We start from the raw sequence: 13,663 nt of genomic DNA, 5'->3' as shown, positions 1-13,663 counted from the left end.
TATAAGTTTTATAACATCTCTAATTAAATTTGGACGAAAAGAATATTTCTGTTTGCTGTAGGTAATTTTCTTAAGGAAAATACGTAAATAAAAATGACTTTTTAAGTCAAAAAAGTCAAAAGGACAAGTTATTCCAAAAAGGACTGCCCTTTTCAAAAAAGGACAGGTGGCAACCCTAGGTATTTCTGGAATGAAAATTTAATGGCAAATCTACAACTTTAGTTTGAAAATATGTTCCGGCCACCTATGTTTACAAAAATGTCTAAAATGTGCTTTACCATTGCCTCCATATTCTAAAAAAAAATGAAAGAAAAGTCACCAACCACAAACCTAATATAGAACTGTTTCGGAAGCCTGAGTCACTCTGTAAATATTCAAAAGTAACTGAAAGTTTTATAGAGAAGTAACTGACAGTTTAAATTGGATATCGACGTTGGAGCGATTTTCGAAAACTATCTACTAACGTTTCAACATACGTATATGTGGGATATTAATTATATTATTATATTAGACCTTATAACAAAACTCATCTAACGAAAAAGTGTTAATGTAGTATATTAATATGGAGTAAAAATTTTACTAATTACTTTACTTTTACTTTACTACTTAAATTCGTTCCAAAAACGATACGCCACTGGCCATTAGAACAATCCAAATGTGCCTAGTTGCCGGGGTCGGAAATTTTAGACTTCTCTGTCTCTTCTGTCCTTGTTCGACACATTGGAATGTTTGATACACTACCAACGAGTATTTATGAATGAGATGTTCGGTCTATCTTTATAATGTCTTTGGCCTAAACAGAGGCCTAAACTTCAAATTTAGTGATTACCACAGCCACTGTGACATAAAGAGGAGACATGTGGCTGTCTATTTCAAAAATTAAATTCTTTGAATGACATATAATATTGGGTGTAGCTGTCATGGAATTGAGAGATTAAAAAATCATAAATCTCATTTTTCAAATGAAAACCTCTGTTTGTTATTCACTAGTGAAAGGGTTTTTAATTCTTTACTTTTTGATATTCCTGCACCAAAAATAAATCGCTTTTAAGTTATTTAAGATATAGTTTTGAAGCGTATATTTTATGAAGCGTTTTGAAGCGAATTTTAAACCAGTAGCCTATGATTTTAAACCTCAAGCGATGTAAAACAATATAACTGGCCATGTCATATTCCCACACTTTTTTAAAAAATCAGTATGTCGTCGATCGTCATTTTCAAGAAAACTTTGCGCCCTTTTTTTCGACCATATGGTATATTATTAATATCAGCTATTAGATATCACTAAAATACGAGATATATTTTTATGAATACACTTTATAAAGTTTTCGCAGGCAGTATTTATAATACAGGGTGGCGCACCTCATTCGCCTCGGTTGATTATACGAAAACAGAAAGATGTAGAAACAAAATATTTTATGGGTATATGTGGGAAGGCAATGTGCATAATTTAAAATTATTTTCAAACCTACAGGGTGTGTCAGAACTCTGCCAGAACTAAGATCCATACCAATGTCTTTGCCAATGTTATATTTTTTCTTATGGAACACCCGGTATTTTTTTTGGATTCGGATTCTTGGACTTGGATTCTTGGACATAAAGTAAAGCATTTATTATAAGGGTTTAATATGCTTAAAAGTTTTGGTTTTTGAGATATTTAGATATGCATGCTATAATAAAAAGTTTGCCAACACCTTAAATTGTACATTACCTTTCAGAATTAATTTTTGTGCTAACTTTTAAGTCAGAGAAATAAACTTTACTAAAAAATTTGATTGCTTTCTACAATGTATACAGGGGTATCAAAAATTGATGGTCTATTTTAAATATTTATTTTACATAAAAACTTTGTTATTTCAAATGCAACACTATGTATATTTTAAAACAAGTCGCAGCAGATTAAAATGCTCTTCCAAACTATGTTAGGGTTTCCTATACCTATCTGGCTCAGATTTTGAATAAAACGCGATTTTTCAATAAAATGGTAACCAAGTTGGCTGGTGTTGCCATGGCAATTTGCTAGTGACAGTTATTAGTTATTTTCAAATTCGATTATATATTTGGATATCTTTGGGCAAGCAATTTTCTTCACAAAATAAAACCTCTAGTAACATATTCATTCCTTCCGCTATCGCCAGCAAATACCTACTGCTTCGTTTTTCTTGAAAAAATATTTAATAAAAACTTACTTATTAAACCTTATTGTAGGTAAATTAAATAAAAGTAACCTGTTATAAATTTAAATAAAGCCCATAAACTAATGTCGATTTTGAAAATAGCTACTAAGTGTCACTAGAAAATTGTCAAGGCGACACCGCCATCTTGGTTACAATTTTATTGAAAAATCGCTTTTTATTCAAAATCTGAGTCAAATAGGTATAGGAAACTCGAATATAGTTTGAAAGAGCATTTGAATCTGTTTCGACTTGTTTTACAATATACATATTGTTGAATTTGAAATAACAAAGTTTTTATGTAAAATAAATATTTAAAATAGACCAGCAATTTTTAATACCCCTGTATACATTTAAGGAAACAAAAAAGTTTTTTAGTTTATTTCTCTGGCATAAAAGTCAGCACAAGAATTAATTCTGAAAAGTAATGTACAGGGTGTTAACAATTTTTTTTTATTATAGCATGCATATTTAAACATCTTTAAATATTTCAAAAACCAAAGGTTTTAAACCTAGTAAACCTTTATAATAAATGTCTTATTTTATATCCAAGAATCCAAAAATAAAATAAAATACCGGGTGTTCCATAAGAATAAGTATAACTTTGGCATAGATCTTAGTTCTGAAACACCCTGTATATTTGAAAATAATTTTAAATTATTCACATTGTCTTCCCACATATACCCATAAAATATTTTGCTTCTACATCTTTCCGTTTTTGTATAGTCAACCGAGGCGAATGAGGTGCGCCACCCTGTATAAGAAATTCAAATAATTGTTTTTTTTTGACAAAAGAAAATAAATTGTCTGATTGACACTTAATGTCAAAAGAAGCTAGATAAAATCAAGAAAAAAAATCATAAATTTTCACGGAGAATTTAAGTATGTACTCGTAATAACAAATGGGGGTATCCATTTAAAATAAAAAAGTTGCTGTCAACTTCCGGTATTTCCGGAAGTGCCGCCATATTGAAAGTATTTTTAATCGATAGATCTCGTTGTGAAACAATGATGTGCAAAAAATCTCCGATCTAGCTATTGGAGTTCTCTGGAAACTTCTAATGAACGCTCAGCCTGGGACACCCTGTATATAAAGATCACATCCATTCTTGGCCTCTGCAAATTGTCTTCTCACTTGTCGGCTTATTTTTAGAGGTACCTGTAATGAATAATATTGAATATTATTTAATATAATATAGAATTATAGAATATATTCTATCGTGTAATTTTAGTTGAGATATACCGCCTGTATGCAAAACAAATAGGACCAGATCGACTCATTCAAGATATTACTCAATAATAGGCCCAGATAATGTGTGTCATAAGAGTTTTACCACTCTCCTGTTATCAGGGATTATTTCCTTTATTACATTTACTAATTATTCAGTTTATCGCATATTGTTGGATGATCATAACCATAAAAACTAATTTCCTTGAATATTTTTGGTTCGTTCTTGAAGTTTAATCATCACTTTGACTCCAGTAAAACTTGCAAATAGTAGATTCATTTTGGTGATCGCTATTAAAATTACTATGGTAACAATACCGAAAGAATGTTTACACGAAATGGACGATATTTTAGGAAAGTGGTCCTGCGAAATCGGTGGGACCTACATGCCGAAAACGTACTTAACTATTCAAAATAAAATCAACAATTGGAAAGTCAGTAATGAGGATGTATGGATTATTAGTTTTCCTAAAACTGGTTTGTTACTTGTACAAAACTAATTGTAATATAAATTTACTTCAGTTATATTAATTTACTGTTAAAGGTACAACATGGACTCAGGAAATGGTGTGGCTTATTTTAAACGACCTCAACTATAAAGGTGCACGGAAAAATCTCCTAAAACGCTCTCCTCAAATAGAGTAAAATTTCACTTACAAAATATGGAAGATTTTATTAAAAATTTGGTTTCAGAGCAACTGCCCTAGTGAGATATCCACATATAAAATTTTTCAAACCTTTTATACCTCAAGCAATAACTGATTCGTTGAAATACGTTAAAAATCTAAAACACCCAGCTTGTATTAAGTCTCATCTACCTTGGAACTTATTACCTGAAGCAATACAAAAGGATGTTCAGCGGCCAAAAGTAAGTAGAACGTTTTACATTATTATTAAAACTTGTGCATTATTCTTATTAAGTGAAATGGATGTGAAAATCATAATTGTATTTTATTGGTCAAGAAATACTACTAAAAAGCTACTGAAAAAGTAGAATTATTCTACTTTTTCAGTACCTGGTTCTAAAAACTGATCCCTGACAATTTGTGACTCCTGCCAATGTACATCACAGCAAAATTTATAGAACTATCCGTTATACCGGGTGTTTTTAAAGAACCACTCACCCCTCTCTAATATTAATATTTTTTACAAAAAAAAACGAGATTTGGTATGTTGTATGTATATGACATATAAATCATAATTGATTGACGTTTTCAGTTATTTTTGGTCACTTACTGTTTCACTGAAAATAACTGATTTTGATTTTTTTTATTCGATATAAAATGACGAGTAGAATTACATATCATATGTCAGCTTTTGACATTTTCACTTAAAATTTTTTATTTTAAATTTCAATCTATTGTGTCATAGCTGTGTTCATAACGACCATTTCACGGAAAATATAAAGGATGTGGTATCTGTAAGAAATTGCTCTATTCAAATATGCCAATAAGCCATCCTCGTTCCATTTGAAAAAAAAATCACTTATGATTAAAAATATGATTATTTGTGAACTTCTGGCCGGTTAAGCCAGAAATCATGGAAAACATTAGAGGGTTAAATATGTTTTTCCAAGATTCCTTGATTAAAAATTAGTGGTTTTATGCCCACTTGCACCGTTTGTATAAACTTTGTTTAAAGGCTAAACAGTGATTAACTATATAATATTTTTTATAGTTAATCACTGTTTAGTCTTTAAATAAAGTTTATACAAACGGTGCAAGTGGGCATTAACTTTTTATATCTATGGTTTTAACACAGTTATGGGCACCCTAGATTGAAATTTAAAATATTATTTTTTAAGCGAAAATGTCAGTTAACTATGATAGGTATGGCATTCTATTCAGAATATTTTTTGCTATCAAATTAAGTGAAAAAATACAGGCTACCTAGTGAAAAAATACAGGAACCATTTAAAAATCAAAAGTTGTAGTAAAGTCCGGTAAACAGGAGGAGACCGAAACTAATTGAATGTAGAATGTTGAATGCTTAGGAGGGGCCTTAATCACCGCGACTTTACAAATCTATTTTGTGTTCCCCTTTCTTGAGTTATAGTGGATTATAGTGGGTCTCAATGCTTTGCCGAAAGCCAGTGTCTGAGACGGCTCCACAGAGACCAGCTCTCCATCTTCGATATCAGCCGTACCAAAGTTTATGACACGAACAGTTGTCGTCTTGGCGCACTCAGTGATAAGGTGTTCTGGTGTTTCCCCATTTTCCCCACAGAATCTGCATTCGCCGTTGTTTCTCAGCTTCAACCTACTGAGGTGTTTGTTGAGGAGACAGAGTGTCCTGTTAAAAACCCCGTGACAATCCGAAGATTGTTCTTACTTAAATCAAGAAAAATCATTCATTATTCTTGGTTGTAAGTTCTGAAGAACTTTTTCGAGTGTCTTAGACCGTTGGAGGATTCCCATTCCAGGTTACGGATGGAGCCTTTAGTTCAGGTTCTTCAGTTCCGCTTTAAGCTAGTTTCCACTTTTTTTTCCACTTACAAAAAATCCCTTCGTGAGCGGGCACCCAAAGTAGGAGGACTTTATTTTCTTTGCCTAATATTCATCAATGAATCCGGATTTATGTCATATACTAACACACCAAATCTCGTTTTTATACCTAAAAAAATAAAAGTAGTTCAGTAATATTATAGCTCAAATTGCGATATATCCGACAAAATTCATAAAATTTTCAAAATTGGTGGAAATAATCAGGACATCATATGTATTAATAAACTGAAAAGTTCCCATCCCTAAATAGTGTGCGTTATCCCCCAGGACATCGTTTCTACCCCCATTTTGAGTTTTTTTAGATAATCTCGGCAACGGTGCAATTCTCGACAAAAATACTTATATAGAAAATTGTTCTTCATAAAATTCTCTATCAAAAAGATAATTACATTTTTTTTTTCTAAAGTTAATAATAAAGTGGCAAATAGGGCGCAAATATAAGGGTTGGTTATGACTAGCGCTATCTGCAATTCAATCTAATTTAAAATTTAATGTTTAACGCTAACAAAAAGCAGTAACCACTAAATTATACTTAGAATTTTAATATACGTTCTTCTCTCACACTCCTCTACCCCTATAAAAAGGGCGATTTGTACTTATTTCCACATCTCCCTAGAGGTAAAGTATTTGATGCGTTTTTTTTAAAGTGTTATCCCCTGTAGACCTAATCCACTAATTGTCAAATGTTAACTAGTAATCTTTGTCATCTTCCACAGGTTCAACATTCAAGCATGACTGTCCATGGCAATGATAACACATTGTAGAGCAACGCAAGCCTGCCCTTCTGCAGCTACATCTGTATTCGCACCCTAATTTGCATGAACATGAAATAAGCGTTAAAACAGATGCGGGGGCTGGCTCTTTGTCTATCATTGTTGGGGTTAATATACCGCCAACTTTTTTCCACCCCCAGTCAGTAGGTTTGGTTTGGTTTGGTTCGAGCATAACTCCTCTCCATGTTTGAATTTAGTGAAAAACCCGATACGAGTGTTGCCGAGCTGCAGCAGAAGTTGGTGGTAGTTTTGACAACATGACAATGTTTGTTGAAGTACATAAATCGGTATTCATCTAGACTGCTTTCTGCTGAGGTACAGTTGTATAAAGCTAAAATAAATTGCTCTCATACGTTTGCAATTTCTTCATGAGGAGATTTCTCATTATTGAAAGTTTGTACAATATGTTGTAAATCACTTCTTTTAGCGAATACATTGATTGCATTAAACTTTCCTTTGGAAAAAAGCCGAGGTTGTGTCACAACCGCTAATAAATACTTTTGCAAGTATTACCCTGTTTTTCTTTTAAAAATTTGATATCTTTGTCAGAGGGAAATGCAATAAGAAGAACTAGCAGGTCAATATCTTGCCCTACTATAACAGTTGTATTGCAATTATTAGATTTTTCTATAGCAGTTTGAATTATTAATAAATCGGCGTCATCCGCAGCAACAAATACTTCTATACCTTCTTTCCTAAATTTGTTTACTAGTTCTATGATTAAACGTTCTTTGTTAAACAAATTACTTAGGAAGTTCTGCTGAGTTTCAGAGACAACGGTATTCTCGTCAAACATAAAATGAGGATAGCTTTTTTGAAGTAGCTGCCTCTGTCGTTCTAGGCTCTTCGTGCTGTTTGCATTTTCCAGATAACCATCGAACACGACAGTTACTCTATTCCCATAATGTTTTTAATTTAACTAACGTAACTAACGTAAGCGTTGTAAACAATGTTAAATGTCCCTTTTTTTGGCCATATTAGGCGGCAAAGCAAATATCCTCCATCAATGACATACTCGCTGTTTTCAAAAATATAGTCTCGTTCTGGAACTTTATTGACAATCTGGAATAAAGCTGCTTTATTAGTTTTCTTCATTAGGCTTTTCGCATCGAAAAGAGAAAGAGGTACTGAAGCTAATTCGAAACTAAAGCACTTTTTTAACTCCAGGCTAGAATGAACGGTGCAAATAATTCTTTGAAATAGTAATGCTGAGTCAACTTGAACATCATTGCCATTAATTTTCATTGTATTGCTCAAACTAGATATCGGCTTTACACGATTTGCACGACGCACTTTTAAACTTTTTAAGAAAAACCCGTCTTTAACATTTGATAATTAGTGGATTAGACCTACAGGGGATACCACTTTAAAAAAAACGCATCAAATACTGACCTCTAGGGAGATGTGGAAATAAGTAAAAATCACTCTTTTTATAGGTGTAGAGGAGTGTGAGAGAAGAACGTATATTAAAATTCTAAGTATAATTTAGTGGTTACTGCTTTTTGTTAGCGTTAAACATTAAACTTTAAATTAGATTGAACTGTAGATAGTGCTAGTCACTTTATTATTAACTTTAGAAAAAAGTGTAATTACCTTTTTGATAGAGAATTCTATGAAGAACAATTTTCTATATAAGTATTTTTGTCGAGAATTGCACCTTTGCCGAGATTATCTAAAAAAAACTGAAAATGGGGGTAGAAAGGATGTCGTGGGCTTCAGTCCGATTGCTACAAATAAATTGCGAGGGCATTTCCAGATCAAAAGGCGAATATATTTCACGCATAGCTCTGAGCGAGTCTATAGATGTTATTTGCGTTCAGGAGCTCCATGTCGGTCAAGCTGATCAACTGAACTACAGAGCAAGAATAGAGGGTTTTAAGATAGCAACCTATACCCTATCCGACATCCATGGGTCTGCTATATACGTGAAAAATAATATCACAGAATTCTCCGCTGAATCCGCTGACTCCGCCGCTGGATTGGGGCTACTAGAGCTGCAGCTTCCACATCTTAAAATTGTTTCAGTGTATAAGTCCCCCAGTCTTACATGGCCAGAGAACGTTATCACAATTCAGCCTTTCCCTAGCGTTTACATAGGCGAGTTTAATAGCCATCATACTACCTGGGGCTACGCTACCAATAACTAAAAAAGATGGGGAGACGCTTTACGATTGGGCGGAGCGTAACAATCTCTGCCTACTATATGATGCTAAGGACAATAAGACCTTCCACTCGGCAAGATGGCAGAAGGACTTCAATCCTGACCCCTGTTTCGTTAATAGGAACGACCGGAACCTTCCCCTCCCTTCCACTCGGAAAGTATTACATAAATTTTCAAACAGTCAACACAGACCAGTCCTTCTCACTGTAGGTGTTCAAGTTCCAGTAATTAGAACTGCTAAACTCAAGCGGTGGAATTTTAGAAAGGCAAACTGGAGCGTTTTCCAAGAAGCAGTCGATCTAGGCATTCAGCATCTGCCTGCCACAGTGAAGAGTTATAAGAAGTTTGTAAAGGTACTGATCAAATCAGCTAAGGAGAGCATTCCACGAGGCTTCTGTAAAGAGTATATCCCATGCTGGTCGAACGACACGGAGAACCTTAAGAGAGCATTCGAGGACACTGGCGATCCCCAAATTGCACAACAAATGATAGATTCCTTAGATTCTGCTAGAACGAAGAGATGGACAGAGACTTCCGAAGGAATAGACTTCACCCACTCAAGCAGGAAGGGTTGGAACCTCCTTAGACGCCTTGGAGCCGCTGCCCCTCCACCCTTAAAAACACTAAGCATTCATCCAAACACAATTGCAGACCGGCTTGAGAAAGTATCCAAGATCAAGCAAGAAGATAGGGAATTTTCCAGAGAAATCAAAAAAGCTGTAACAACAACATCTCGCTCAATACCTTCCGTGTCTCAGTGGTCGCATGATTTCTCCATGGATGACCTAAATAGCGCCTTAAAGAAAATGAAACAGGGGAAGGCTCCTGGCCCGGATGGCGTGTTTCCGGAGTTCCTAAAAAATCTCGGAAATTTAGCTAAACAATGGCTTTTGGACTTCTTTAATGACCTCCTTCGGACAGGCGAGATCCCCAGTGTTTTCAGACATTCGAAGATCCTTGCCATACTTAAACCAGGAAAACCGGCTGACGTCTCTTCAAACTATAGACCCATTGCATTACTTAGCATGACCTATAAACTGCTGGAGAGATTACTTTATAACAGAATCTCGCCATCAGTCGAAGACGTTCTTATCCAAAAACAGGCAGGTTTCAGAGCCAAGCGCAACTGCACTGATCAAGTTCTTGCTCTTTCCACTTTCATCGAAGCAGGTTTCCAGACGGGGATGAAAACTGCATGCGCATTCGTTGATTTATCATCAGTCTACGACACAGTGTGGAGAAAGGGTATGATGTACAAGCTCCAACAAATAATTCCCTGCAGAAAGATCACAAACCTCATACAGAACATGCTGAGCAACAGAAGAATAACAGTACATTTGAAGATAAAACTAGCTCCCCTCGCACATTTAATAATGGTCTCCCACAGGGGTCAGTACTCGCTCCACTTCTTTTCAACGTATATACAAATGACGTCCCGCCAACTACGGCTCATAAATTTATATACGCAGATGACATGGCACTGGCTACATAACATCAGTCCTTGGAAACAGGCGGCAACCAGCTTACGCGAAATCTTGAAATACTGCATGCATATTACAAGAAATGGTACCTTAAGCCCAACCCGCTAAAATCGGAAACTGGGGCATTTCACTTGTCGAATAGGTTAGCTAAAGAGGAACTGAATGTATATTTTGGGGGAGAAAGAATTAGACACAACCAATGCCCAATATATCTGGGTGTCACGTTGGACAGGACTTTATCCTATAATCAGCACATTACAAAAACCGCACAGAAAATTAAATCCAGAAATAATATCTTGAGTAAACTCGCAGGAACTTCGTGGGGTGCGGATGGAAACACACTCAGAACTGCCGCGCTGGCTCTAACTTACTCGGCGGCAGAGTACTGTGCACCGGTATGGTACAAAAGTCACCACACGTATAAAATCGACGTGCAGCTCAATGAAGCTATGAGAGTTGTAACTGGGACATTAAGATCAACCCCAACGGTATGGCTCCCGATCCTGGCGAATATTGCCCCCCCTCAAATTCGCAGAACAGCTATGACACAAAAGAAGTGGATGGAGGCTTCCACCCAAGACGGCTTACCTATTCAACTGTCTATCAATCCTCCTCCTTCTAAGCGCCTCAAATCTCGCAACCCAATCTGGATGGACGACGAACTTAACAGCGAGTACAATATGCACTCCAAATGGAACGAGCTTGTGGCTAGCAGTCTGGGAACACGCAACTTGAACTTAGTTGCCGATATATCGGGTGCCCTCCCGGGCATGGACCTTCCTCGTCATACCTGGAGTCGTCTAAATCGTTTTAGGGTGGGTCATGGCAGATGCCGTGATATGCTTCATAAATGGGGAATTGAAGACTCACCAGCTTGCGACTGTGGCGCTCCACGACAAACGATGGAACACATTCTGACCGAATGTCCACCCAGAGCCTTTCTGGGGGCATCCAGAACTTATTTTGCGCTACTTCTTCGGCAATTGACTGGATAAATGACCTCAATATAAATGTTTAATGTAAATTTTGTCCCTGACTACATATATGTTTTATATATACTTGTAATATTTTTAAGTCCTTATATTTCTCATGCATGTTTTCTTTTTTCTTTTACAACTATTTGTTTGTTTATATATGCTTATCTCTGTGTATGTTTATAGAATGTATTCACATATCCTTTATTTGTGCTTCTCATACGAAATAAAAAAACTAATTATACAGTTAAAGTTAGTATTTATGTAATAAACGTTTTTCTCTCTATTTCTTAAAATAAAAAAATAGTACATCATTGAACGTTAAGGTGCCGCACTTGCCCCACTCTCCCCTAACGAATCACGTCCTGAATTTTCTTATACTACTTAGAAAATATCCTGTAGGGTATACTATTTTACTCCTAAATGTTAAAAAATATACATAAATTTACTTTTTACAGATAATTTATATATCACGGAATCCAAAGGACACCTGCGTATCTTATTATTATTTTTCAAAGTTAATAAAAGATTTTGATGGCACATTAGATGAATTCTGCAATCTGTTTTTGCGAGGAAAAAGTAAATTTATATTATGTTGCTAAGTACCTACTGAAAGAAAATCATCAACACCTTTTTTTTCTAGTTAATTATGCTCCATATTGGGATCACGTTCTACCATTTTGGAAAAGACGAAATGAGGAAAATATCCTTTTTCTCAAATACGAAGAATTAAAGCAAGACCTTCCTGGTGTTATTGATCGGGTAGCCATCTTTTTAGGTAAAAACTTATCCCAAGAGCAAATTTACACACTTGCAGATCATCTTAGTTTCGACAATATGAAAAATAACACAGCTGTCAATTACGATTGGCTAGTGAAACTGTCATCTAAATATAAAGCTGATAAAAACAGTTCTTTCATGCGAACAGGAAAGGTTGGTGACTATAAGAATGTCATGTCTGAAGAAATGATCGAGAGATTTGATAAATGGACAAAGGAACATACAAAAGGAACAGGTCTAGACTTTTAAATAAACTTGTTTTTAATTTTTATTTATTTATTAAATCAATGAGATTGAAGTGTTTCGTTTTTGTTGGTATAAACTAGTTCAAGTTTTTGTTCAACACACTAAAATAGCATATTGTTTTACTCGGAGTAAAAATTATACTTTTTGTGGCAAGGAAGAAGATTTGACATTATACAGGAAAGGCACAAAAAGTCATTTTTATTCCGAACAGAACATGCAATTTTTTTCAAGTCATAAATATTTTTTTAAATAATTTCAAACATTACAAATAATATACGATACTATATTATTTGTAATGAGACGATAATGCAATTTTATCGTCGTGTATAAAATAATATTTTTTTCCATAGCGAGTTACGTTTGAAAAAATATTCAGAAATTATTATTTCAAGGAATTTACTCGTATTACAAGCAGAGAAAATATTGTGCTGGGTTGACGTTGGTTCCTATGTAATTTGACAAATAAATAAAGCTGTCTCTTTAGTTGTCAGTTTTGAGTCAATATTTTTAAATTCTCTTTCGTGTCAACACCAAACCAAACCAAAACGAAATGAGTAAATTACCAACAGATATTCAGGCTGAGGCGACAAACGCCATATCCAAACTACTTCCATTTAAATCCCGAATAACTTATGAAAAGGAATACAAAAATTCTCTAAAATGGAAGCAATTCAAAAACGTGCCAGAAGAAATAAACTTTTTAACCTATCCTCGCTGTTAAAATATCATTTAATCTACCCTTGCGGTTCCTACTATTCTATCTACTATTTTTGATAGATATAAGGCAATTTTAACAGTTGCTATGGAAAAAAAATTGGCGCCGGGAGGCTAGATTAGGTTAGGCCATACTAAAATATGTTAATAAAAAGGTGGTAGGCAGTTCTTTTAGTTTCAAAATAAAGGAATTTTTCCCATTTTGGTCCGCGGTTATTTCTCCTATCCGCCACCTGGGGTCCCGTCCGATGGGAGTTTGGAGTTCTCCACACGGATTTTCTCAAAAACGGACTACGGAAACACGGAATATTTCTAAAACTGCGACTTTGACTGATTTTGATGTTATTACAAATTTTGTTGCAAATATTATTCCTAATCTTAAATTGAAAACAGCGTTTCGCTAGCTACTGTAATTTTGGAGTTACGATTAAATTTTTAATCCCCTTCCATACCCCCTTACCAACCCCCCACACCCACCAAAAACTAATGGCCAGATTCTCGGGTGCCACAGTATTTTTGTGCCAAATTTGGTTAAAATCGGTTTAGCGGTCTTTGAGTTATCGTTACAGACGGACAGACAGACAGACAGACAGACAGACAGACAGACAGACAGACACCATGAAAATAT

At 34.9% G+C, this 13,663-nt stretch overlaps 1 protein-coding gene across 1 annotated transcript; it reads left to right on the top strand.

Annotated features, from left to right (window-relative positions):
• Nucleotides 1-3,597: 3,597 nt before the first annotated feature.
• On the top strand, nt 3,598-12,324 carry LOC115877677 (sulfotransferase family cytosolic 1B member 1-like). The gene is made up of 5 exons (XM_030893946.1): nt 3,598-3,879; nt 3,947-4,043; nt 4,096-4,270; nt 11,754-11,874; nt 11,939-12,324. The coding sequence occupies exons 1-5, from the start codon at nt 3,708-3,710 to the stop codon at nt 12,322-12,324; spliced, it is 951 nt and encodes a 316-aa protein (XP_030749806.1). The 5' UTR covers nt 3,598-3,707.
• Nucleotides 12,325-13,663: the final 1,339 nt, after the last annotated feature.

Source organism: Sitophilus oryzae, unplaced genomic scaffold (assembly GCF_002938485.1).
Source record: "Sitophilus oryzae breed Bouriz unplaced genomic scaffold, Soryzae_2.0 scaffold_1496_pilon_pilon, whole genome shotgun sequence".
In the NCBI taxonomy this organism is placed as follows: Eukaryota; Metazoa; Arthropoda; class Insecta; order Coleoptera; family Curculionidae; genus Sitophilus; species Sitophilus oryzae.
Note: the sequence above shows the minus strand (reverse complement) of the source record. Positions and strands in the feature narration are given on the sequence as shown.

What these genes read in the sequence shown, in the direction of transcription:
- LOC115877677 (XM_030893946.1), top strand. Translation starts at nt 3,708, where the DNA reads ATGGTAACAATACCGAAAGAATGTTTACACGAAATGGACGATATTTTA. An exon ending in AAACGCTCTCCTCAAATAGA is followed by an intron (nt 4,044 to 4,095) that starts GTAAAATTTCAC and finishes ATTTGGTTTCAG; the next exon opens with AGCAACTGCCCTAGTGAGAT. An exon ending in AGGATGTTCAGCGGCCAAAA is followed by an intron (nt 4,271 to 11,753) that starts GTAAGTAGAACG and finishes TACTTTTTACAG; the next exon opens with ATAATTTATATATCACGGAA.